This window comes from Sinohyriopsis cumingii, chromosome 15 (genome assembly GCF_028554795.1).
Source record: "Sinohyriopsis cumingii isolate HCF-2022 chromosome 15, ASM2855479v2, whole genome shotgun sequence".
NCBI lineage: Eukaryota > Metazoa > Mollusca > Bivalvia > Unionida > Unionidae > Sinohyriopsis > Sinohyriopsis cumingii.
This window is the reverse complement of record NC_142975.1, coordinates 115069268-115096974: the sequence shown is the minus strand read 5'-3', so window position 1 is coordinate 115096974 and position 27707 is coordinate 115069268. Positions and strand designations below refer to the sequence as shown.

Below are 27707 nucleotides of genomic sequence, written 5' to 3'. Positions count from 1 at the left end.
AATGTAATTATACCCCCGCCAAAAAATTTATTAATAAAAACTAATGCTTAAATAGTTTTCTTTTGTAATAGTAATTACCTGCCGTCAGCCAGTACAGGTAGTATTTCGTTAACTCGGGATTTTCTAAAATTTGTTCTATTGAGTTTTTCTGCAAGTATTCGATGGCAATATCAACCTGTGAAAAAGAGAATAGTTGTCAATCGAAGGGAAATAAAGTAAACATTATCTTCAGCGGTGCACATCACATTGATGATGATGATGATGATGATGATGATGATGATTATTACAACTAACGACATCTACAAGCGAAAACAGTATTTGATCTTTATTTTGAAAATAGTATAGCATACCGACTAACAAATAAGACACAGGGATGAAAGTGTATGTTATAAATTGGAAAGTAAGCTTAACAGCAACCCAGGCAATATCTGCATCACTTCATTTTTGCCGTATACGTCTTCAAACACTATGAGGACTACTCTAACTTTACCATCATTGTGAAGACATCATTGTGAGGAATAATTACACACAATCAAAGACTACCATCAACCTGAGAACCACCGATCCTGTGGCCTAGTTTTTAGAGCGTCCGCCTCGGATGCGGGACGTCGTGGGTTCGATCCCCGGCTGAGTCATACCAAAGACTTACAAAAATGGTACTAACAGCTGCCTCGCTTATCGCTCGGCATTAGGATGTTAATGTTAAGACTGGTCGGCCTGGTGTCAGGATAATGTGACTGGGTGGTATATCGTGCTGCATGTCTGCGGCATGATGCCCCAGTGTTGGACATCACTATAAAAGTGTCACACAGTGGACATCGTAACGATATAACCGAAAAATTGTTAAAGCTAATCACACACACACACACACACACACACACACACACACACACACACACACCTGAGAACCTGAATATTTTTTTCTCTTATTGCGCCTGTCCTGCAAAAATATGAGAAGATATTTATTTAAAAGTTTAGGAACTACTTTATCTGCAATTAAAGCTATAGACAGACAAATACACGAGCTTAAATGTTCAAATCTTATTTATTTTAAATATACGTTTAAGTTATTTTGCCGAAAACAACACATCAGGCATTGTTTTGCAACTTTGTGATCTTTTTTACTGACACACTCAAAACTTACCATCCAGTTGGGAAATGAGAAATATCATTATAGCAAAACAACTTAAGAATATAAAACATATCTAAATAGTCAATTCATCTGTTAAAATAATAAATGAGATTTCTAAAAATTTAGATTGACACCAAAGCAACTCAAATGTCGTAACTTTTAGCCCGTGGCACATTCACTGAAACTGAAGTTGCCTTTAAACATTAGGCAGAATAAAACGGGAAGTTCAGGAAATTGTGTTACACTCATTTTTACAGTTAAAAGTTTTTTCCCTTTTTCTTTGTTTTAAAATCATATGCACATAATTCAATTTATCAAAAAGATGTGTGTAAATAGTGAATGAAGATAAAAATGTACGCGAGAATGAAAGGATTGGTTAGAATGCTGATATATGAATGTGTATATGCATGGATAAATATATTATGGTTTTGAAATAGGTAGAATTGAGAAAGAGAGTATAGAGAGAAAGGTGGAGTAGGTAAAATACATTGAACGGAAACATTAAATATTTTTCTTCGAAAGAGTTCATTTGCTTTTGGAAGTCTTGTTAAATTCACTTTTTACACCTAAATATGCTACCAGATCAATATGTACAGCAATGAAAGCTGGACTGTATTGAAAAAAAAAAATTCTCCCTTAAAACTAAATGATTTGAGAACACTGGCTTATCCATTTGCTTAACAATAATCATTTAGTCACCATGAATTCGGCGACATGCATTTAAACTCTCTCTGACGAGCTGAGTTTTGAGAAGGAGTTAATATTTGTTTACTTCCAAACAATAAATAATTATCAGTCTTCTGTAATTTTCATGTAAACGATCAGACAATAGATGATAAACACCGACTGGGTTGCTAGTGTTGAGTTTGATTGATTAGGCATTTAAAGAAATAGAAATTGCTATAATCATTATGGATAAGTGCTTTATTAAGCATGCTTGTAAATTTCATCTCACACGAGTTACAGCATTAACATGTACATGTATTACCAAATTACTTTCAAATGAGCGACAAGCATCAAAAAATAATCTTTGAGAAGCCGATTGTTCAGTCTGAAATCTTGACATATAATGCAGGCAGCAAACTTTCCATGCCTGCGTTAGGGCTTGAAACCCGCGTATCCCATGTATATATATGTGTGTGTGTGTGTGTGTGTGTGTTGTGTGTGTGTTATATAACACGAGATGTATACATTTTTCATTAAAACAAAAACAGGCTTGCTGAATATCATTATATCCTTTTAATGAATAATTAATACGAGTGGTTTATAATTGATACATCGTACATACTATACATATATTTTATTTATATCACATGCAAATACATGTATTTGCACTTTGAACGGAGATTGACTTCTAGCAACTGTGTATTGACTGAGTGAATGAACTACTCACATCCCTATAGAGTGTATCCGCTACAAAAAGTAGTATGTGCCTTTTGTTGCTATTTATAATCACCTTTGCAATTTGGTAAGTTGATTGTTTTCTTTTTGAGCTTCCACTTTTTATAGTGATTAAATCAACATAAGATACATGTTTGATTTAAATATAAAAGATGGTTATAATGAAAGAAGTAGAGCAATACAAGCACATGATTAGCTCAATCATTGACATGAATGCTCATCCATTCACGTACCAGCGCGTGGAAATTAGTGTGGAATAGAAACCAAGCAAAATGATGAACAAACAAGAGGTAATTAAAATATTTTAATATAATTACAGTTGATATAAATAATTATTATGTTTAATAACAGTACTACCGATCATAAACTCTCTCTCTCACCCTTTGGTCGGTTGGAATTAACTTTTACCGTCGTTCATACGTCCAGAGGCATTGTGGGATGACATAAACGAAAATCCTCATATACGCTCGTCATTTCATAGATTTTCGGCTGTATCATGCTACTATGATCGGGGTGGGGGTGGGGCTTTGGATATATTCATATTTAATTAATAATATTCGATTTTAGAACGTAATAGTAGGTTTAAGAAACAACAGCTAAACATTAAATAGATCACAGTATGGACCGCTCAGGTGGTCTAGTGGTTAAAGTTTCCGCGTCGGATGCTGGGGATTGCGGGTTCGAACCATAGCCGAGTCATACCAAAGACTTACAAAAATGGTACTGCTGCCTCGCTAGGCGCTCATCATTAAGAGGTTAGTGTTAGGACTGGTCGGCCTGGTGTCATTATAATATGATTGGAGGGTGACATCATGCTACATGTCTGCGGTATGGTGCCCCGGTGCAAGACATCACTATAAACTGCCACACTGCAAATATCGTAGAATATGACTGAAAAATTGCTAAAGCTATGTTAAAATTTCAGATCACACATACACACATCATGTGCACCATGTAACCGAGAAATTTACCGTATAATGTCGACAGGGTTTGCAACTTTAAATTTTTGATTAAATAAATATCAAGGCAAGTGCACACATACCCTTACAACGAGCCATATTCTTGTATGTTAACTGGTCAATGTTCAATTCCTAAGTTTTAATCCTGCCCAAAGTCTTTATCTCTCTCACTCCAGATTTCTGAGTCTTTTGTCCCTTATACATTAGAGGGGAGGGGAAACGGAAAGCAGAAAGGATTTCGATGAAACTGTGTACCATAATAAATTCATTTAGAAAACGGTGATTATTAATACTTTTTGTCGTTATTTTCATACATCACTAGTGATTAACAAGTGGACAGCAAACAGTTGCAAGAATGTTTATTTATGAGTATTATTGCGTCATGGGCGGATCACAATTTGATATGTCAACAGTATTGGTATATCAAATTGCTTTATACCAACAATATAAAAGCCATGTTATTTTTAACTGTAACTGACAAGTTAAAATATAAGTATATAGTACCTACTGCCAAAACTTGCTTCAAATATTCATGTTATGTCACGGATTACAAAATTGAAATTATGCATTCAATATTTGGGATCAACTGGTTACAGAAACTGTGGACCATTATGTAAAAGAAGATTACGTTATATGTAATCATACATAAAGGTGATGATATTGTACTTTGGGGAGATCGCAAATTATGAAAATAACAAAACATAAAGAATTACTAACTGTACCCGACCTCCCTTAATTTGTTTGCCTTTAATGCCTGAGACTAACATGAACTTCTTCTTGGCATCAGGCAAGTAGATTCTGAAAGCCCTAATAACAATAATACGAGTGTCTATGATATTCTGTATCAAACTGATGGTGACCCGTGCTAGTGACTGTTGACGAGATTTATAACTATTACAATTGTACGAGATGAGTGAGAAAGAGAGAGCATAAAATAAGATTCAGTTATTTTTTATTCCTACTTTTTGAACATCTGACATCATCAGTATTCAATTGTTTACGTGTAATATATTGCATTGAAACAGGTTCAGATCACATATCATAGCAAGCGCATGATCCCTCCTCCAAGAAGATCAAACTAATATGACCAAAGCAGCACTGTTGTGTCCATAAGAGACATCCGATCAGCGCCATTTTTGTTTAGAACAGACTAAACATCATATGTTTTTCTGTGAAGACCTGATGGCAATATGACTTTCTATAATGGGAGCAAAACGATTTTCAAGATGCCTACCATGGTGGCCTTCTTAACATCATATTTCCACCAATTTAATTTAGGACCAAGACTTTACAAAATGACAAACTCATATTGTGCGAATATCCACTCGGGAGTAGCGAGAACAATATTGTCAAGATGGATGCTGTGTCGGAAATGTTGAATGTTTGAGTGGCATCATTTTCATTTAGAATCAATTAGACTACGCGTGGTAAACTTTCATGGCAATCCTCGAAGTGGAGTCGTACCAGCAGATAATGCTTCTTTACATGTTGTGATCTTCATATTTTTGTACGATAAATCCAATGAGCCTAGTTCACTTAAAGTGATCGTGCATGTGTATATCTGAACAATTTCATAGGATTTTATTGCAAAATACCACCGTGGAAACAAGGCATTATCTGAGAAGAATACGACATGTGCTAGGTATTCCCCTCCTCATTGCTCTAAATTATGCACCAATAATATTTGGAGGAAAGGATGGGGGCGGAGTTCTGCACAGTTGTAAATTCCCATTCACTTTCTCCGCTCTCCTTGATCAAAGACATACTCTATTTCAGTTTTAAATACATTTTTAGACCAATGGTAGCAGGAGACCCCATATAGCCGTAAGCTTCAGATTCCTTTCACTGTTTTGCAATAAAAGTAAAACTGGTGGTGGTTTGTCCGTGTACATATTATACAGGTGGTACAATGCAAGGAATGTTTTCTCTTACTATAAATGTGGGAAGTAGCAAAAACTCTATATACCATCATCACCATCATCAGAAGACCGCTGGGGCACCGCACAAGACCTAACCAGCTTCCTCATTCCTTTCGATTTTCCGTCTTTCTCAGTGAGTCGCTCAGAGTCAGGCCTGTCCACTCTCGAATGTTACATTACCACCTCTTTCTTTGCCTGCCTCTCTTTCTTCTTTCTTGTTCAGTGCCTTGTAGGATTGTCTTGGCAAGTCCTGATGATCGTGAGACATGCCCATACCACTGCAGTTTCCGTTTTTTCACTATGATCAGGAGGTCATCGTGAGGCCCAATGGCTTGTCTTATCCTTTGCAATATTTCTTCATTGGTGAGTTGGTCTTTGTATGTGACTCGGAGGATCTTTCGGAAACATCTCATCTCTGTAGCCTGCATCCTTTTCTCCAAGTCCGCTGTTATGGTCCATGATTAGCAGGCATATATAAATATGGAGATCACCAGTGAGTGCATCAGTCTGACTTTTGAGCTGAGATGTTCTTGTCCTTCCAGATAGGATTCGGGTCTTTGCAGCGCTGATGTTGTCTGTGCAATCCTGGAGAGTATTTCAGGATTCGATCCATCATCTGTTACAGTTGCCCCTAAATCCTTGAAGCTGTAGACTGTTTCTAGCTTTGTGCCTCGGACTCTAATGTCAGTGCTGATGCCCTTGATGTTGTTGGTCATCATGTTGGTCTTCTCTGAACTAATTTCCATGTCATAGACTGCAGCGGTTTTGTCAAGGCTCTCTACTAAGCTAGCTAATGCTTGCTCATTTCCTGCTAGTCAATCAATGTCATCAGCAAAACATAAGCTGGTGATTGTTCTGCCTCCGATGCTGACTGTCCCTGTATGATTATCAAGCGCTACTGCCACGGTTCTCTCCAGAAAGATGTTGAATAGTGTGGGAGAGAGCAGACAGCCTTGTCTAACTCCGACTGTAGTTATGAACCAGTATCTTATGCTGCCGTTTAAGTATATTACACTGATTGCCTTGTCATAGAGGTGCTCTATTACTGTGATAAGGTTAGCATTAATGTTGTACAGTATCATGGTCGCCCACAAGGCTGCATACACTACCCTGTCAAATGCCGTTTTCAAATCCAGGAAGACGTGTTACTGATCTTGCTGGTATTGGAGATACTTCTCACACAATATGGTGTGGTTGAAGATCTGCTCTGTTGTGATGCGCCCTGCTCTGAACCCTGTCTGCTTCTCGGCAATGATCTTTTCAGCCTGTGGTTTTAGTCTGTTCAGCAGTATCCTTAACATGACTTTACTTGGATGGCTTATAAGACTAATTGTACGGTGGTTTTGACACTGTTGCACGTTGCCTTTCTTGGGGAGGGTGATGATCAGTGAATAGGTCCATGGCGATGGCCATACCCCTGTTTGCCATATCTTTCTGCAGATGTTTGTGAGGGCGCTAATCATTGCTTCTCCTCCAGCTTGGATTAGATCTGCTGGTATGTTGTCCACGCCTGCTGACTTACACTTTTCAGCGATCTCACTGCGGCTTCATCTTCTTCGCGTATGATAGGGTGGTTGTCGTTGTTAGTTGCTGGAGGGATATTCAGTACCTCTGGATCTATTGTGGCTCAGTGGTTGCAAAGTTCTGCCCAGTACTCTGTCCATCTATTCAGAATATCTTTTTCTTCTGTTAGGCAGTTTCCGGCTTTGTCCGGTAAGAAGGTAACCCGTCGTTGATTTGTGCTTGTTAGAACATGGACCGGTTGGTATGCTTTCCTTTTGTTGTTCCTTTTCAAGGTTTCCTCCATGTCTTTGGACATTTCTTCTATCCAGTTCTCTTTTGCTTTGTTCAAGCTTTTCTTGACTTCATGGCTGACTGCCTTGTACTGCTCTGTCCCTTTTGTATCGTCCTTTTTCTTCTCCAGTTACCTCCTCTTGTCACACGAGTTCAGAACCTCAGCTATGACCCAGGGTGTCTTTACTGGGCGATGTCTACCAAGGTCGCTGACATATAAAAGCGCAACTTTAAAAAACATGTCACAACGCTTGTGATATATATTTAATTTGTATTAGTTAGACTTTATCCATGATTATTTGTTATGTATATTTAAATTGTGATTGATATTGACCTTGGTCAGTAATTGAGTTGTGTGTGTGTGTGTGTGTGTGTGTGTGATTTTAATTTTTAACGTAGCTTTAACACTTTTTCAGTCATATCGCTACGATGTCTGCAGTGTGGAAGTTTATAGTAATGTCTACCACTGGGGCATCATGCCACAAACATGTAGCATGATGGCCCACCCCGTCCATTATCTTAGCACCAGACAGACAAGTCCTAACACTAACCTCATAATGTTGAAAGATTAGCAATGCAGCTGTTAGTACGATTTTTATAAGACTTTGATATAACTCGGCCGGGGATCTAACCCACGACATACGGCATCCAGTAATTGAGTTTAATGCCTACCTGACAAAAATCATATTGTTGTGTAACAATACAATACATAGCTAATATTTATCTATGATTTTAGATTATATATTAAAATCATTATTACTGGAGATAGACGTTGACTTGAGTTTAAATTTAGGACACTGGTGTTCCTCTTGGGAATTCCTAGTGTACCCGCTGCATTACATGTTCATAACTGAAGTTTTAGTAAGAGACCTGACGTTGTATAAAACTTAAAAATATTCTCAAAATAACCTTCAACCTGGTTCTGTTATTAAACTTTGGGTTTCTTTTACAATGGGAAACGTAAACAGAACTTCTTTATTGCATGTCTTAACATCAGTTTTTGCGGACTCTATCTAGATTGCTTTTCAGTTTTCAGGGGATTAATTTCTTGACATTATTCACTGGAATTTCAAGGTGCTCATTATTACTTCTTGGACTTAATCACTATTTTGGAATTGTACTGAATTGATTTTTTTAGACTTTTGGACTATATCATCCTGATACATGAACACTGTTGGCACATTAGCACATTCGAGGCTACTGACATATATCAAGTTCTATATTGGAATTTGTTTGGATCAATACACTACTGGAAATCATTTGAAGAAGAAAAGATGTGTGTGCGATTTGTATATTTATCGTAGCCTTAACAATTTTTTTAATCATATCGCAACGTTGTCTGCTGCGTGGCAGTATATAGTGATATCTAGCACTGGGGCATCATGCTGCTGTCCCACACAGACACACTATCCTAACACCAGGATAACCAGTTCCATACTAAACGCTTATCGCTGGGCACCTAGCGCGGAAGCTGTTAGTACCATTGTCATGTATTTGGTATGAATCGGCCGGGGTTCCAACCAGCTACTTTCCCCATCCGGGATGGATGCTCTAACCGCTAGGCCACCGGTGTGATCGATAGGCAAATGGAAATAAGAAAGAAGAGATGGAAATACAGAGAGAAAAATGGGGAAATGAAATTTAGATTAAAATATTAGAACTGAAAACTGAAAAACAACCTTTTCTCTTTACACACACAGTCCTGTTTTGATGCTATCAAAATAATAGTCTAGTACCAGCTGTTAGAAAAGAGGAAGTAGATCAATATAGCCATGAGAGATTTGAAATACATTTGAGCAAAATATACGTATTGGCAAAGCTTAAAAAGATCCAGACTTCACGGTCATTACGAGAAAGTGCTAATTATGATGTGGTTAAGGAATATATATTGAGGGGTTATGAGTTGGTACCTAATGTATATTAATCAATACAGGTTAGAAATTTCAAAATGGAAACTGGATAGACCCATAGAGCAACAAGACAGTGCATGCTATTTCTGATTGCTACCAATTGAAAAATAAATAACATAATAAAGACAAACTTTCCAAATGCTCTTTATTTTAAGAGGACAAGTTTACAGTCCTGTACTGAAAGCAATAAATTTGTTGGATCAAACAAATCAGTCTGATTTTATTATTGCAAATTATAAACCATTCATGTTGAGAGAATCCATTTAGGTCTAATCCCAAATATGACCATTGAATCATACTGTGTAATTTTCTTTCTATGTACAATGGCCTCTCCATTTCCCAACAAATAAGAGTAAGAACATATACAATTCCTGTGGTTATGTGGCATGTGGTTTTCATCTTTTCTCAGGCTAGTTGTTAGTCTGAATGATATTTATGTCAGACAGTACAAAATGTGTTACTTGGTACTGTATTCATAATACCCTATGGGTAGTCTCATTTCCCGAATTGACAAAGTCAGCCGAACATTGACCTCAAACAGGATTTAACTGGAATGACTTGACTCAAGCATTAGTGTATTTAATTAACATATAAATAGCACAGCAAATCTGTTTTGTTCTTGAGACAATGGATATCATAATTGAAACTAGAAGGAATTGTTGACACAGTGATATCTATTGATAATGGAACATAGCATTGCCTTTGTACAGGAGTATGATCACTATTGTCAACTAACTTAACAATACAATTGTCCACGAACCTCTCTCTCATATCAGGACATATTTTATTTGATCACAAGTTACAAGAAGAAAAGTGCAATGGAATATTCTGTCTTTGTCATGGTTAGTCATTTTTAATGCACTTATATGTAATCAAAATAAAACAACATAAATTACTAGTACATACTGTGTTAGCGCATTTACATCTGATGACCATGAATTTAATATAGAAATCATGTAGATATTTTTAAATCCTTCTCAATGTCGGGTGCTAATTTTTTAGTATGCTATCTCTTTCAAAAATGATAATTATTTTAAGCATTATTTTCCATACTTTTGGAGAAAAATATATATTTTTACATAACAAAAAATTACACGATGAACGATAACACGATTTGAATTTCATAATCCATATACATGCCGATTTGGAGTATAAGACAAAGCCCAGACTCTTTAATCCAAAAGTATCCACTTATACGCCAGCAAATATGTATCATCTGTTTCAATTTTGTTGGTAAATGTTCTAGTTTTTTTAAGCTATAACATAGCTTTAGATTTTGAATTTTTAATAGACTTTAATCTGGCTCCATGGACACCTTGCCATAATCCGTTCCTTCCTCTTTGCCTCTTCACATGATGCTTTTCTTGGTAATGAAGCAGTTCTTATAAATTGCCCCAGTTATCTTTCTAGAGCTGTGTTCTCCTCCTTAGACCATGGTATTCTAGTATTTTTCTTCTTTTTTGCTTTCTCCCTTGATTTGCAGTTTTTACCTAAAACAAAATATTCTCTTTTACTTTCAGATCTTACACTCGTCAAACACTGATACCATTTGAAACAGGAATTGTTCAACTGTTTACCATGTAATGGCTGTTCCATTCAAAAAATACATGGGACCTACGGAAAGCACTTTTAACGTTGTTATTCACCCAGAGATGCAAATTAGAATTTTCTTATGATTTTAATATGAATTATGTGAAATCTAAGTACTATGGCATAGATTTTTAAAACAATGCCTTCCTTGGGTACCATTTATGTTTAAACGGAACAGCTCTAATCAATGTAAAGAAACCAATACTGAAAATAGGAAACATTCAAATTAAGATCTTGAGTTCACAATTACAAATATATTATTGTGTTATGTATATTTTGGATTTAATTATATCTGATTTAATATATATTTATTTCAATTTAACTGTTTGTCAGCTTTTTAAAAAAAAAATATTTTTCATTACATGACATTGTAATGTAAATTTATTCACTTGAAATGATACTTTTTGCAGAAATAGTTTTACCTAGACATTTAGTTAATGAACACCAGGTGTTGATCTGAATCCTGACCTTGTTTCCAAATGTGTAGCTTCCACGTAAACAAGTTCTATTTTATGTTAAAATGATTATTTGTTGTCTAGGTCATGATGGGACTTCGTGTCTCAGATGTAAACAATTTTTTCTTCTTAGAGTAAAATGATTGGTTTTCGTCAGGGCCACACTGTGTATACGTGACCTTTAACAAGTACTTAAATTTATATAAGCTTCCAGAAGATGATCACGCGACCCTTTGTTTAAGTTTTAGGATACGATATAACCTCTGTTTTGGAGAGTTATTTTCAGTAGACGCTGGGCTGTTAAACTCAAAGTTGTATGTGGTGCTGTTCTAAGTTATTTCAAATTACTTGGATTGAAAGGCTATATTCTGTTATTTTTCTGGAATATACATGTGCTCATGTCAGAATCTTAATCAACGACAGTTCGTATAAGAAATTTATTTAAATTTCCAAAACCGAAGTGATAATTCTAGCTTATACAAGGAACTGTAGAATTCAACACTACATATTTCAGCATACGTCATCGTCTTCCATCTTGGATCCTTCGTCGGGATTTGAACTGTACATCAGTAGAACATTTTGCTATTAGGACTTCAAAATTTTTATTGGTGGATTATTCTTGGATTATTTTGGATTTGATTCTGTAAAACTGTAAGTTCATATTTTTTCCTTTTTACAAAACTTTTCCAGGGAAATAAATTATTGTATTTTTCAAAGCTTGTTCTTTTCACTCTTTCTTGTGTTACTGTTTATTCGAGCCTAAACACGTTACATAAGAATTGTAATACACTATTAATTTGTTTTCAAAGCAACAGCTACCAGTGAATATCATCTACAAACATAGTAAGTGCAAAATCTTTAACCCCGGCATCACGGCCATATAGTATAAGAGCTGTAGAAAGCAAAAGAGAGTAAACAAGTTTAATTGTTAACATCTCTAGGAACACATCAAATCAAAAATGGAATAATGTGCCATTAACTAAATATGATTTAGATATACTAGAAAAATGAGTTCTGAAATAAAATAATCTCAGTTTAATACTGTGGGATAAAGTTCACCAATATTTGTTAAACAATCTTAAAAGTACAGATGTTAGCATTAACAGTGATTTTTTTTATCTTCATGTGAAAATATTGTGGTTTGTAAAATATATTTCCGATGGCTCTCTAATGTTCTGAAATATAATTATTTTGATACAACAAAAGGGCCAAGCAATCTAGTATGATACATTTAAATAACATGTTATAATCATATGAATTCAACTTGTAGATATTACAAAGTGGACATCTTTATTACGTGAGTTCGTTTTCTAATACAGATTACCATGGGATCTTGCAATTTTTTGTTTGTGGTAACCATCAAGATAGGAATTCACAGCCTTAGTGTTTTTGTGATCACATCTGGTTGGTTTTAAAGCATTGCACATCAATTTATTTCAAGCGCTAAACTCCAGGGGCATCAAGTTTGATATATTACCTTCACAGCATTCTGATATCATGTAAATTTAATTTGCACTTTTTGTTAGTTGCTTTTTTATAATTTTGTATTTCATTACATGCTGTTGTAATGTAACATTGTTTGTTGGACTTGGCCTTGAGTTCATCTTCTGCTTGACCTTAATTGACATTTTTTAAATTTTATTTTGTAAACAAATAATACATAGCTAAAATATTCTCTATGTGTATGAGATTAATAGCATGATCATTATTAACAGAAATATGTTTGTTTGGGTCTGGTGTACGTTTTGAAATTCCATTAGTGTAATTCACATAGTCCAGGTTCTGCTTTTTAATGATAACTAACATTTTTATCTTGTAAACATAGGATTATTTTAGAAGGTTATTGTCCATTTGGTATTAGGCTTTGTTTTAGAAAGTGCTAATAGTGCCCTAATGTCATGTAGAGAACTATATAATCTTAAAACAGGATTTTACAGTCATGCTTTAAGATCTAGCACTTTCAAGTTGAATTATAAGTTGTGTTCCGTATTTGTTTTCGGGCTGGAATCTTTCTCTTTAAATTATTCAATTCAAGTGATTCTTTTCTCTGCAAATAAAAAAGTACTCTGATAAAATTCTTGGATAGAGACATTCACTTGAATATATAGTGAAATCAAACCTGGAATTATATTACTGTGATTCAACAAAAGACTGTTGGAACATTAACACCCTACAAGCTACTACAGACACATCAACACCCTCACCTTTGGATTGAACTTATTCAGGACTTTAAATTATTAGGACTTGTGTCTGTAATTCTAGGATTATTTTGGGATTTAAATCATAATACCATAGTTCATTTTAATTACATTTTCACTTTGCATTCTAGGGAAATAAATTATTTGTTGAATTTTACAAAGCTTATTGCTTTTATTTTTCTTCTGTTACTTATCTTAAGAGCATAGACTTGTAACAGAGCTCTTTCTTCTTCTTCTTCTCCCTCTTCTGAACCATCAACAGGAAGGTCTTCAGTAATGTCTGTAAGAATAAATATATCTTATATTAAATACAATGTAAGAACTGTATACTTGCAAATTGTTTTCATTATCACAAAAGTTATTACAAAGTAGGCAAACATGGTATGTGTATTATATCTTGCTATAATCTGACCTTTAAAATTGGGGCCTATCAAATATGTGAAAATGGTGAGCTATAATGTATATTTGCATATAGTGTTATCATCATATTTTGAGAAGATAAGAAAACTACATATCAGAAACATAAAACACATTAGACAGAAAATGTTTCGCTGTACATTACACTCTGTCTAGCTATGATGCATATCTGGGTTTCATATCAGCAAGAGGACATATTGATGGACAAAACAAAGCTGCAGAATAATCAGACTGACTTTGGATAGCACAATGACACCATCATCCTTCCAGCTGTTTCTAATAATAATGAGAAATATTGGATGGGAAGAACAAATCATTAATACGTAAAATGAGGTTATTAAAATCAAAGTGATTATATTTAAACCAATTAACTGGAATGCCATTTTTTAAAGCTGAATGTCATTTATACCTACACTTTGTGCTTTCCATCATTTCATTATTTGAAGGACCATTTATCAAGGCTAATGTTGATATCTTCCAAAGAGGCAGGATAATCAGTCTTTGGTTGTATCAACAACACATTCACGGTTTTACTATGCAACAGAAGTTAGAAACATTTTAAGAAACTGCTAATAGGGTACCAGTAAGTCATACCATGTAAGGCATTACCCCTGATATATACTGGTGGAGGGTCTATGTACTGCCTGAGCAATTAGTGATCTATAGCCTAACCTACTGGCAGTCAAAAACAAGAACAAGTTTTCAAGACTATCTATCATACTAGGAACCCATATTGCTAAAAATGATCAGGTCTGATTCTAAAATAATAGCATTAATGATACAACATTTACTAGGATGACATTATCCTTATATAAGTATGTACAGATAAAATCAGGTATTTTTTAAAATGTGTTGACCATCATTTCAGTAGATTTAAGAGTTATGGAAGCGGAGCTATGAACCTCTCAATGACAAAAATGTTATTTGCCATACAAAAATCCAATGCACTAATTATCCTATTTTGAAAGTTCTCATCAAGGTACTTAGTAACGTTTTCGATGAGGCAAACCAACCTCTGCCTAAAACAGTCAGCTACTAAACATGTGATGGCAATGTGACAGCCTGTGGACACGTACCTCAGTAACACTGTTCAGACTACTGTAATGAAATCTCGTGTTCTATGAGGAGCTGTTGTAACCGATTATTTTAGTTTGTTTTTTGTTGCTGTAATGTGCGCATATTTAAAAGAAACAAATACTGGTATGATACATTTCACAGCTGTATCAGCGTCCTTTTTCATTTGTTTTAGAAGCCCCGAATGGCCAAGGGCCTAAAGCACTCACCGTTCCTATCACTGCCGTCTCACCTCTGTCTGCGTGGGTTTGAGTCTCAGGCTCGGCTAACGTGGGTACATGAGATAGCTTGTCAGTAGCTTCTTGTGGGTCGGTGGCTCTTCCCCGGGATTTCCAGGGTACTTCCTCCATCAGTTTAACTGGCTGCCATGTATAACATATCTTGTGTTGAAAATGGCGTTAAAGCCAGTAACAACAACAACACTTGTAATGTATGAAAGTAATATGATCTTAAATCTGATGATAAAAGCAATTTTACTTTATGAGTAAATTTTCCATAATCCTTTAACAGAATCTTGATATTTAACTTGATCTGACCTATATGATTTGGTTCCTTTGAAGATAAAGGTAAGAATGATAAAATATTAAAATTAAAATCTTCTCCTGTAACTATGTCTTTTGTCTATGATTATCTGCACTTCTCGCGAAATTAGTTATGATGGATACATATGCACATTACCCATTATATTTTTATAAAAATGGGTCGTACACTAAAACTGATACCAGGCTATTTTTTATACTATCAAGTAAGCAACTGTATTATAATACCATCATGATTTACCATCAAATGTTTATAATTTTGCTTTCGAGACAAAATCTCTCCTCAATCAAAATGATAATAAATATAAGAAAACCTTTAGGAATGTTGAACTGAGTTTTTTGGTCTCATTGATTTGGTAAATATGAGTTTTCTATGTGCTATTTATATTACTCTAAAACACTGTTTTCTACTGGAGCATATATTACAACGGTGGCACGAGAAGTAACAGACTTGTGTGAAGGTGCGAAGTGCGACAAATCTTAACTCAGGTAGTTTAGAGGCCATATATGTATGGATGATGTCACCAAGATTTGTATATAGGAGCTATATATTTATGGTGAAACGTCACATAGCTCTGTGTACAGATAATATGTATTATGGCATAGGACAGTGACATCTTCTGATGTCCAATTTAAGCCTCCTACTAATCGTGTGCTAATAATAGCAGGGAGATAGCACATGTAATAGTCCATAGCTCTGTATAACTGTAACAGAACATCATTAAAACAAATATTACAACAGACTTAGTGGTGTAAGGGGTGCTCATGGAGGGGTAGTACCTATGGTGGGGTAGAAGCCGCACTCCCTTGGGGGTAGCTAGGGGGTAGCAAGTCCACCTCTGGCGCTCTGCTCTCACCTGTGGCTCCAGGAAGATGTAGCCTGCGCTGCGGCCACACCACGGGCAACGGCTTCGACTGGCTGAGCAAACTAGGTTGAAGGTAACCGACGGGTTTCAAACCCCCGGTTCGCCAGGGATTGTCACCCATTGTATGTGAAGACTGGGCCCGGCAGACTGCTCAGAGGAACCACTAGCTGGTCAATCGGCAGGAAGGCTGACCCAACAAAGCGATGTGGAGCGCTTAGAGCACAGCAAGACACGTAGAATGCCTTTGTCATCCATTGCATCAGTCTTCATTTCAGCCGTCCAGACTACGTCTTGCAACTGGTCAAAGTGGAGCCTGGACGAGAGTGTCAAGATGACGCAGCGCAACTCTTCCTCACTTTAATCCAACTCACGTGCATGTTATTTATGTCATCACCCGTGCCCAAGTCCTGCGGCGATGGGCGAGATGCGACGCGGCTGATGTATATGCACTGGCAGCCTTTATGCGGACCTGCACGCATGCGGCTTAGGCTATATGGTCGTCTTCCGTTTATCTGAAGCAGAAATGGATGTTGGCAGCCGTCTGAGCGACTAAGCAGACTTCTTCAGGATAGCGCTGCTTACCTCCATTGCCTGAGAAAGGGGATAGAAAAGGTGCCCTAAAAAAAGCCTGCTTCATCTACCCCGACCAGCTTACCACGACTGGAGGAAATCTCATTCTTCCGGTCGAAACACAAAGAAAACCCGAAAGGTTCCACTCACCAAGAGTGCGTGAAACATACGCACTCTATTGAATCGTGCAGAGGCTGACAGACCAGAGAGAAGAACTGTTCTGATTGCAAGAGAACATGCTCGCTACAAGATAGAGATAGCAGCCCTGAGTGAAACTCGCTTCGCCGACGAGGGTTCCCTTACTGAAGTTGAAGCTGGTTACATCTTTTTCATGGCACTGATGAAAGTCGTGAGTCTGGAGTTAGATTCGCTGTCAAGTCGACTTTGGCGAATAAGCTCTCCATCTTGTCAAAGGGAATTAATGACCAGCTTATAATGCTCAAGCAACCCTTACATGGAAAAAAGCAAGCCACACTGATTAGTGCTTATGCACCAACCATGACCTACTCGGAGGAAGCCAAAGACACGTTCTACCAGGATATGGAAGCTCTGATTGCTTCGGTACCAAAATCTGACAAGCTGATCATTCTTAGTTATTTAACGCCAGAGTTGACGCGGACCACATCTCGTGGAAGGGAGTTATTGGCTGACATGGAATTGCCAGCTGCAACAGTAATGGACATATTCTCTTGGAGATGTGGACAACATATGATCTCCTGATCACAAACACCATCTTCCGTCTGCCTAACTGTAATAAAACAATTTGGATGCACCCACGGTCTAAGCCATGGCATCAGTTTGACTACATCTTAGTCCGTATGAATGACAGGAAGGATGTCCGTGTGAATAAGGCCATGTGTGGTGCTGACTACACACAGATACAACTGACGTAGAGAAATGCTGGGCGGCCTTCAAACATCTGGTGTACTCTACTGCATCTGAAACCTTTGGAGTCACTGCGCGAAAACACCAAGACTGGTTTGACGAGAACTGTGAAGAAATACAGTTCCTGCTAGAGGAGAAACATCGTCTCCATCGTGCATACAACATCTACACAAGTCCGCTGAAAACAAAGATGCCTTCAGCAAAGTCCGCCAAGCTGTTCAGATGAAACTGCGCGAGATGCAGGACACATGGCTGAGCCGAACGGCTGATGATATCCAGTCGTTTGATGACAGATATGACATGAAGAATTTATATAGTGCTCTTCGTGATGTTTATGGCTCAGTAACATCAGGTACAGCCTCACTTTTAAGCTCCGATGACAGCACTGAGAATGAGAAGATACTGGATCGCTGGGAACACTTTGACGGTATCCTCAATAGATCTTCTTCCATCAACGATGAAGCGATCAACCGTCTTTCCCAGGTGGAGATCACCGATAGATTGGCTGACCCTCCAACAGTGCTGGAAAATCATAAGGCCATTGACCTCCTGTCTAATGGGAAAGCTTCAGGAGCAGACTCCATCCAGCTGAGATCCACAAGTCTGGTGGGTCTAAGCTAGTGGGAAGACTGACATAGATGTTCTGTGTGATGCAGAAGATGAAACGCATACCCTAGGAATTAAAAGATGCATCCATCATCCATATTTACACATTTAAAGGCAATCGCCTGTCCTGCGACAACCATGGTGGAATCTGTCTACTCTTCATCGCTGGCAAGGTCATCGCCAGGCTACTGCTGAACAGACTCACATAACACCTTGATCACGGCCTACTGACAGAAAGTCAGCGTGGCTTCAGAAAGTATAGATGAACCATCGACATGAACTTTGCTGCCAGGCAGATGCAAGAAACGTGTCTTGAACAAAATGTCCAGCTATACACCACCTTCGTGGACCTGACTAAAGCATTCGACACTGTCAGCCGGGAAGGCCTTTGGAAGATCATGCCCAAATTTTGAAGTCCAGAAGTCTTCATTGAAATGGTGAGGCAGTTTCAGTTTACCGTCTGGATGAAAAGTTGTTCAACCTGAGGAGGCTTCAAGCCAAAACCAAAGTCCAAGTTGAGAACATTCGCGACCAGCTATTTTCATATGACTATGCCTTCAACTCCAGCACGGAGGCAGGCATGCAGCAGAGCATGGGCCTTTTACCCACAGCGTGCACCAACTTCGGACTCAGTATCTCTACCAGCAAGACCGAGGTTCTGTATAGGCCAGCTCCAGTAGAAGATTACATGGAACCATCCATCACTGTCAATGGCCAAAAGCTCACAAATGTAGACAGGTTCACATACCTTGGCAGTACCGTCTCACAAGCAGTCCACACAGTGAGGTCAACACCAGGATTGCCAACGCCAGCATAGCTTTTGGCAGACTCCGCTCAAATGTCTGGGATTGAAGAGGCATCAAGCTTGCTAGTAAACTCAAAGTATGCGCTTACAATGTGTATAGCCGCCATATTAATAACTTGAACCACTTCCATATGAGTTCCCTTAGAAAACTACTGAAAATCAGATGGCAGGATAAGGTACCGAACACAGAGGTGCTCACTAAGGCCGGCATGACAAGCATCCACACCATGCTGTGCATGATACAACTCCGATGGGCTGGCCATGTTGTCCGCATGCCGTTAAACGCTTACCCAAGAAGGTTTTCTATGGCGAGCTACACCAAGAAAAGAGATCTCACGGTGGTCAACAAAGAGGTACAAGGACACCCTCAAGGCTTCGCTGAAGAACATAAGCATTGATCCTGACAGCTGGGAGAGTGTCGCTACTAACCGATCTGCTTAACGCAGTCAAGTCAATGCTGGTGGGGCAGCCTTTGAGCAGAAAAGACTGGTGGATGCAGCTGAAAAACGTGTTCTGCGCAAATCCAGGAACATCAGTTCTGCAACTCCAGGTCAGCAACCTGTACATCCATGCCCCCACTGCAACAGACTCTTCCGCGCCCGGATCGGACTGATCAGCCATATCCAGACCCACCCCAAGTAAATCAATGACATTAAATGGTCCTCATAGACACTGATGGACGAACATCATCAAAACATATTTATTTGACCAAGGAAACTGTTGTCAACACTGTACGTTGATGTAAGCAATATGGTGGCCGTAAATTATAGTTGCAGTCTCACATCTGACTCATAGCCAGTTGCTGCTGACTACCGTATCTATGTATGGGATAGTCCTAAGTAGAATAAAGTTCGTTAGGGCTTTTTGTAGACGTAAGGAAGTATAAAGAGCATTATGCAGAGTTGTCCAAATTTGAGATTTAATTTTCTGCAGTAATATACGTGTTGTTGTAAAAGTGCTCTTACATATCAAATGTTGACATGGCGTTCCCATTAAGTAACAACATCAATTTCCACTAAATCGAGCTTGAATTATAGTCTGAATATACCTCGACGTTTGTTTGTAATCCACCTTCCAATTTAAAAAGCAAAAGGCACAAATGAGATCAAAGATCAAAGATGCTCAGAACTTAATCAGTTCATTTATTGATTTATAATTTCAAACCTGATTATGCCCAGGGGTCCCTAATACAGTTATCATCTGCGCGTTTCACTTAAAACGAAGTTTACAGTTTTAAAGATGGCCATGCTTGTCAGTCATTCCCAGTTCCTGGACAATTCCATTTTCAATGAAGTGGTATATGCAGGACTACACATGCATGTACATAGAAGGAAAATACTATGTTGTCTGCTTCGGATATTTACAATGCCGAAGGAGGTAAGCAAGACAAATAATGACAAATACAAATTTGTATTTCCCGTGGATTTAACAAGCAGTGTAATTTCTATATTCATGAGTGGAAAGAGATATAAAACTAAACTCTCAGCATTATGGTAATTTAAGGAATTATCAGGCAGTTACCGAATATGATGAACTACATCACAATGCTGTCTGAGGAAAAGAGACTCACCCATAGTCTATGTAGTATGCCGCCGTGATAGTATTGAAAGACCGTTAAGCTTGAAAGGTGTTCATGATGCTAGTGCTATTGCCACTCCGGTCACAGTCAGGTTAGAAAGTTAGAAATTCAATGAATGAAATGACTAGGTTTTGTGCACTTTTTATCACATTAAAGATTTCTGTTATTGAAATTGGTGGCGATGTACAAACAAACGGGGAGCAATATCTATAAATACGATGACACAGTCACACTTGATTATAAAAGCATGGGGGGGGGGGTGGTGGTCAGAGGTAAAGTAAAGACTGAAGTGACTGGACAGTCAGAAGAGTAAAGATGGGAAAGGCAAAAATAAGTAAACGAGTGTCAGTGTACATTTTCATCCCTTCATACTCAGACCAATCCGGCGACCACAGCGGCAATGAGATAAGGGACCTCAACCGGCATAGCCCTGAGAATCACTAGGTCTTACTTGTAGCTGACTAGTTCATTAGAACTTGATTTTGGAACGTTCCTGTTCGTGAGATACCAAGTCAGTATTCAAACTATAGTAAGCAAGTGTGTTTATCAACGATTCTGTCATGTACAGAGTCTTATCTTCTGTTGGGGGATATATTGCATCATCAAGAGTGAGAACTGTACTAGCCTGAAAGGGACGAGGCCGATAAATCAGCCCTTCACCCGTGATGATATTGATTTTCGGGTGAGGGGCTGATATCACCTATTCATTAAAAGCTGCAATTATCCGCATCAAAATTTGACTGCACACATCGGTGTACATGTTATACACTTACCGGTATTTCTCGTGGTTGTGCAGCTACCGTCGGTTGAAGGGTTCTTTTGGTGACATGTAGATTATATTTCCTGAGCAAAGCATGATTGGTCACTTGTAAATCCACCTGGAATAGCACAATCATCTGTCCTGTGGCCATTTTGAATTTCGCAATTTATATGACTGTTACCAATTACCGGTATGTGTCTAACGTGTACGCGGGTTTGCTCTGGAATGATTTGCATTGCAGCAAAATTGCACATTTTATAGAACAGGTGACATCAGACCCACATCGTCCATCAGTATCAACACAAATTTATGGAGTTTATTTATCGGACTAGAAAGAGACCAACAATTTACTTTTCGAGGGTATTAGGTACTGGCACCGATGTATTCCATTGTCCTTTGCTTGCCTGTCTGACCTTTTTTTAAACTCTTTTTCTTTTCGTTCTCTTTTTGGAATAATAAACAAAACAATAAAAAGCACAAAATACTTCTTGTACTATAAAGTTCATCTTACTCTTCTTCTCTCTCAACAGTGTAGTTGTTGAAAAAGAAATGGACAAGAGAGAGAGAGAGAGAGAGAGAGAGAGAGAGAGAGAGAAGTGAGTGATCCACTTCTTCGTTAACCCACTCTTTTATGACATCATTGTGAACTGTTAGTGACATGGGAATATAATAATCAAGACCGTCGCACAGGGGCTCGTATCTTGCTTACAATTAAACTGTCAGTCATGATATTATTTTATACTATGTGTATGACTGATAATCATACGAGGCCCAGTGCATCAAGTTCATTGGTGGAACGGAACACAAGCAAGTTGTCACAGTTGATTAAGAATGAAAGAACGAAAAGCTGTTTTGAACAAATATAATTTTTTTTAAAAAAACTTTATAACGAATCTTTTTGTTTCTTACCAGTTTCATTGAGTACATCCTGCAATCTTCCAAGAGTTAGCTCACATATGCATTTGGTCTCGAAGCAATAAAATCCAGATACAAACAAAATCGCGCGCCGAATCACCGCACTATATCAGTCGCACCGGGCTTAAAATATCGCATTTATGCTGGCATCACCAGCTTACCATTACTATAAAACTATTATTTTAAAAATCACTAATAATAACAGTAATTATTTGTATAAATCGTATTTATATGTATATGAAATTTACTGTGACACTTCGCAGAAGCGATGTTCCCATTGGATCAGAAGGCACGCACCTTTTGATTGGCTAAGCGTTTGCACACCAGTCTATAACCCAAGGAAGGCTGCAAATTGAGTGTACTACAGAAACGGAGTGTAACTGTCTGTCAGAAATTACCGACTTTGTGAAGACTTTCACAATGACACGTAATTCATCTCTTATGATCATTCTCAACCATTTGCCGACAAAACATTTCGAGGACTGGTGTGTAAGTCTTCACAATGTAGTCCAGTCCTCAAGCTGTTGTTGTGCATTCAAACTCAGGTCTTCGCAAGTATACCAAAACACACACACACACACACACACACACACACACACACACAGACAGACAGACAGACAGACATGCATGCATGCATGCATACATACATACATACATACATACATACATATATATATATATATATATATATATATATATATATATATATATATATATATATATATATATATATATATATATATATATATATATATATATATATATATATCACAAAGTATTAGTGGGTATCGAAACCTTTCAGTTAAAATGTCCTTGAAGCTGACAAATCGTAAAATATTTGCAATTTATTATTTTTATATGTAGGGTACATGTCTAGACAGAGCTTAGTCATATACATGCAGTAGTTTCAATATGTTAATTATTATTTATGCATAACTGTCCATGCCTTCAATGTGCAGCTATAGCTCAATAATGTTCTTCTTTAGTATTATCATTGTACTGAAGTATAAACTTCAATGCCCTAATACGTTTTTTTTAGGTCAAATTTTATATATGCGTGACTATCATTTACGTCATTATTCCTTGCTTCTCGTTTCGACTTTTCTAGAAAAGAAAAACAGTTTTCGATATTTCAAAAAACAGTATCACTAAAAAAAATATCATTGTTTGCCATGAAAAGGACATCGATACTATAAAGGCCAAATTAAAGTCACAAGGGATCAAAGGCTAACAAGAGGAGATAGTCGCTGATCTATTGCTTCTATATGGAGTGGAGGGACTAAACAAAGGATTACCAAATATAACCAAAACATGTGGGTCTAAAACTACATCCCTATTAGCCTATTGGATAACCCGGCCCCGAAATCTAAATAACGAGGCTGTCTCTTCAATCCTTGAGACTTACTTTGAACATGACCAGAAATTTCAGTGTAAAGCTGGAGATGTAGACAAATAGAAGGCCAACGTCCATAATGTTGTAGTAGTCGCTGCAATGACTCTTCAAACCGTGCCGATAAAGCTGACAGCACTCTTGTACAATAAGGCCTGAACCAAAAATATTTAAACATTTATAATCAATTTCATATAGGAGTTCAGAAGAAGAAGAAAAATCTCTGAAACAGGTGAATACAATAGACAACAAACAGTTGTAACTTAAATACGTCTAGAATATATAAAATTTCCTGACTTGGTAAGGTTATAATGTCTTAATGCATTATTCATTACAAATATATACCATTATAAAATCAGAGAAGCTGAAAAATGTAAAGGTGCATTTCATGTTGACATAGCCATTTTAACTAATTAATTATGCACTTTGCAGTGCCTTACAATGTAAACCGGTAGTTTTAACACCGATATCGCCCACTTTGGCCTGTTTTAAATATTGGGATACCCGTGTGCTGTGGTAAAAAAAAAAACAAAAAAAAAACGATCCCGTTTCCACCTACTGACGCAGGAAGTTTTATTACCAGATCGACTTTCCCTAGGTTGTAAACATTATACTTGCATTTATATATAGTACACACTTTGGGGGCAACAACTCGCCTGTACATGAACTATTGATATCAAGGTCATTTCTCATTTTTCTAGATTAAATTGAACATTCCAACAAGATAACTTTGAGTGTATTTTTTATACGAAATTTTGAATAAATAAAGACAAATAGTTATATTAATATTTTTATTAAGTATAATGCACATTTATAAAAGATATAAAAAATAAATAAATGTGAAAACTTTTAAAATGTAAAAATAAAATCAATAATATATTATATCTTGATATATTATTTATAAATGTTCAATATCTCATTAGAATTCAATTTATATAATAAAAAAATGTGGTGTGCAATTTCGTTTTTAACCCATTGATATAGCTGATACTGGTATGGAACGTCTGCTAAATAAAACCTATTGGATTCACCGTCTTAATACGGTATATCCAAAAGGCCTAAAGGTCTAAATTCTAAAATACTACGACAGTCGTTATTTTCTATAAAAATTATGTCCCCTATTTACAATAATTTAAGAATATTTTTATATTATTCTAATTTACAGAAGAACTTAACTAGTGAAAGTATAAACTAATTACATACAAATAAGTTTACTAATTCTTTAAAAATCAAAGTGTATTTTTTTATTAATTCTCAGTTTATTATGATTAATTATTTATAAAATACTTGACTATAAGTATTATGCACACGATAATTTTTATTATATAGAGTTCTGGTGAAATATTGAACATTTGTCAATAATATAGGAAGAGATAACATGTTATTATTTTTTCATTTTGATTTTTTTTAATTTTCAGATTTTTTTTAAATTTATTTATTTGCTTTTTATATATTTTTTAAATGTGCATTATACATAATAAAACTTTATTTATTCATAAATTTTAGAGATAGTTATCAATAGAGATACGTGGTTCTTTAAAAGCGATTTGTATGCATTAAAATATCATTAATCTGTGTTATATATGCATATATCCATGTCAACTTTGGTCACACATTCTACGTGTTGGTGTTGGTGTTGTTGTTTTTATGATGTATTATGATACGAAATGCTACTGTAACTTCTTTTATAATATATTCCTATATTATTTTGTCTTTAATGAATTTGTCTAGCACTACGCTAAGAAAAACTTCACATAAAAAATATCGGCTTAATTAGAGAAATGTCATACCATGAATCTAATGTGAAGTTGAAAATACGTTTCGTAATGCAGTTACTGATTTTAAACACAGTATGTTACGCATAAAGCTTTCTGTCAAAGGAATATCGTTAATGAATATTTAAAATAAGCCTATAAACAAGTTCCTACCGGATCGTTTTAAAAACTTTTCAAGCTTTTCCTTAAACATTCTTAATTAAACTAATCTATTAAACCGCATGTTAAAAACCATGTTTAACACAATGAATATCAAGTAGAGAGTTTCAGGGTCATCGTGAAAAATATTTTTTGTTTTTTTAGTAAATTTAGTTGGACCATAAGCTGCTATATAAATATATTTTATTGCAACGATTCAGTGTTGAATAAAACTGAGATGGAGATTAAGACACTCTCTATGCTTCTAATATAGAACATGTTATCATTGGGCAGTGACATATAATTACTGCATTTGTATGGGAAAATATGAACGAGATTTTCGGATGGAATACTGCACGAACTTGGGAGTACAGTATATCAATCCGACAAAACGAGTTCATATTTTCCCATACAAATGCAGTAACCAAAGTAACTGAATGTATGCCGTATTCCAAACTAAATACACAAGCGCAGATTCATCATTACACAACAACAATATTATTACTGCGCACATAATTCCGCCCACATAAATTTGAACTTAGTCGCGCTCTCGACATAACTTTCGAAAGAAAATGACGTTTCTGTTAAAATTGAAATTTGGAGTCATATTTGGAGTCACAACAAGTTTTCCATTTGATCTGGAATTAATAGATTTGGGGGAGGGGGTTTCTGTCGATTCTACAAAATTTCGTGATTATGGACTGGGTTTATATGTGACAATTCCACATGAAGTACATCGGATTGAAGAAGCGATGGGGAAGCGTAATGACATTGCAAATGTGTTTCTGTTTCTGTCATTGAATGTTTCAAATCATAGTGTGGGGAAAATATGAAATTTTTCAATTGCAATTATCAAAAAGACACTATGGAATTTAATGCTTATTTCATTTTGAGTGTCGTAAGGTGGATGTAATTGCACTTATATTCGAAATTACAGTACAATTTCGAAATGTGCAATCAAGATTGAGAACCTATGACATGGCTCATGTATATCGGATTTGCAGAATAAACTACATTTTGAGGAAATTCAGGATGTAAAATTGTAAGTATATTTTTTTGCCATTCTTATCATCAGCTAAAGAAGACAGTAGATTCCTTGTCATTTGTATGTTATTTGCAAGGACCCTTTCTTGCGTATGTTGTCAAGCTAGCCTAAATCCCAAACAATGTATCAAAAAAGTTAACGCGGAATCTGCCAAAGAAGCTGGCATGTGGCAGTTGACGAAACATCTGCTTTACTTCATTCAGAAACAAATTTAGCATACAACGTTTTTGAAAAACTCAGCCAGCAGTTGCTCATAAGGCTATTTTAAATGTTCATTAATGTTAGTTCTTTCACATAATCTTTATGTAATATATATAATCTGCATAAACATAGTTATGTATACATCTTATGGTGACTTTAAGTATTCATAAAAATAAAAAATAAACTTGAAATACAGCACGTATTGAACATACAAGAGATTGTGTTTTGAATCAGAGTAACTTCATTATGAAACGTATTGTGTGTGTTTGCCTCAAATTTATGCCATGCCTTTCCTTTAATAAAGCAGGCATCTACTTGTAGTAGTCGTTAGTTAAGTAAGAGTAATACGTACATGTGTACGTTTTGATAAAATGTGCAGATCTACATGCTCAAACTTGCATTACGCTGTAGCTGTAAACAGTTAGGAACACATTTTAGAAAAAGGTACATAAACAAATTTTAGTTACTTTGCATTATCTCAACATTTCTCGTTGTCACCCCTCAGTTTAATTATGGATTGTCTGTGCACAGCAGGGTAAATAACCTAAGAAGCACCCCATCTTATTTCAATGTTAAATCGTCGGCAGCCCTTAGATTCCACTCTTTGCTCTAAGTAATATATTTTAACGGTCATGAATTTATCACATTTTTTTCTCCAAAGAATGTAACTTTTAATATTTTTATTCAATTTCTATTTCAGATTAACAAACAATGACATTATTTCCATAATTGCATACCTGAAAGTGCAAAGTATCACAACAACAATTTAAGTGATTGAAATGTG

At 36.4% G+C, this 27707-nt stretch overlaps 1 protein-coding gene across 1 annotated transcript in view; it reads right to left on the bottom strand.

The window, feature by feature from the left end:
• The window catches only part of LOC149782532 (short transient receptor potential channel 7-like), a 141061-nt gene that overhangs the window by 35114 nt on the left and 78240 nt on the right, over nucleotides 1-27707 (bottom strand). Inside the window, exons 7-8 of the mRNA XM_089935153.1 lie at nucleotides 23780-23919; nucleotides 79-175 (exon numbers count right to left, since the gene is read on the bottom strand). Coding sequence (XP_089791279.1) covers nucleotides 79-175; nucleotides 23780-23919 — 237 coding nt within the window. The remainder of the gene's footprint in view (nucleotides 1-78; nucleotides 176-23779; nucleotides 23920-27707) is intronic.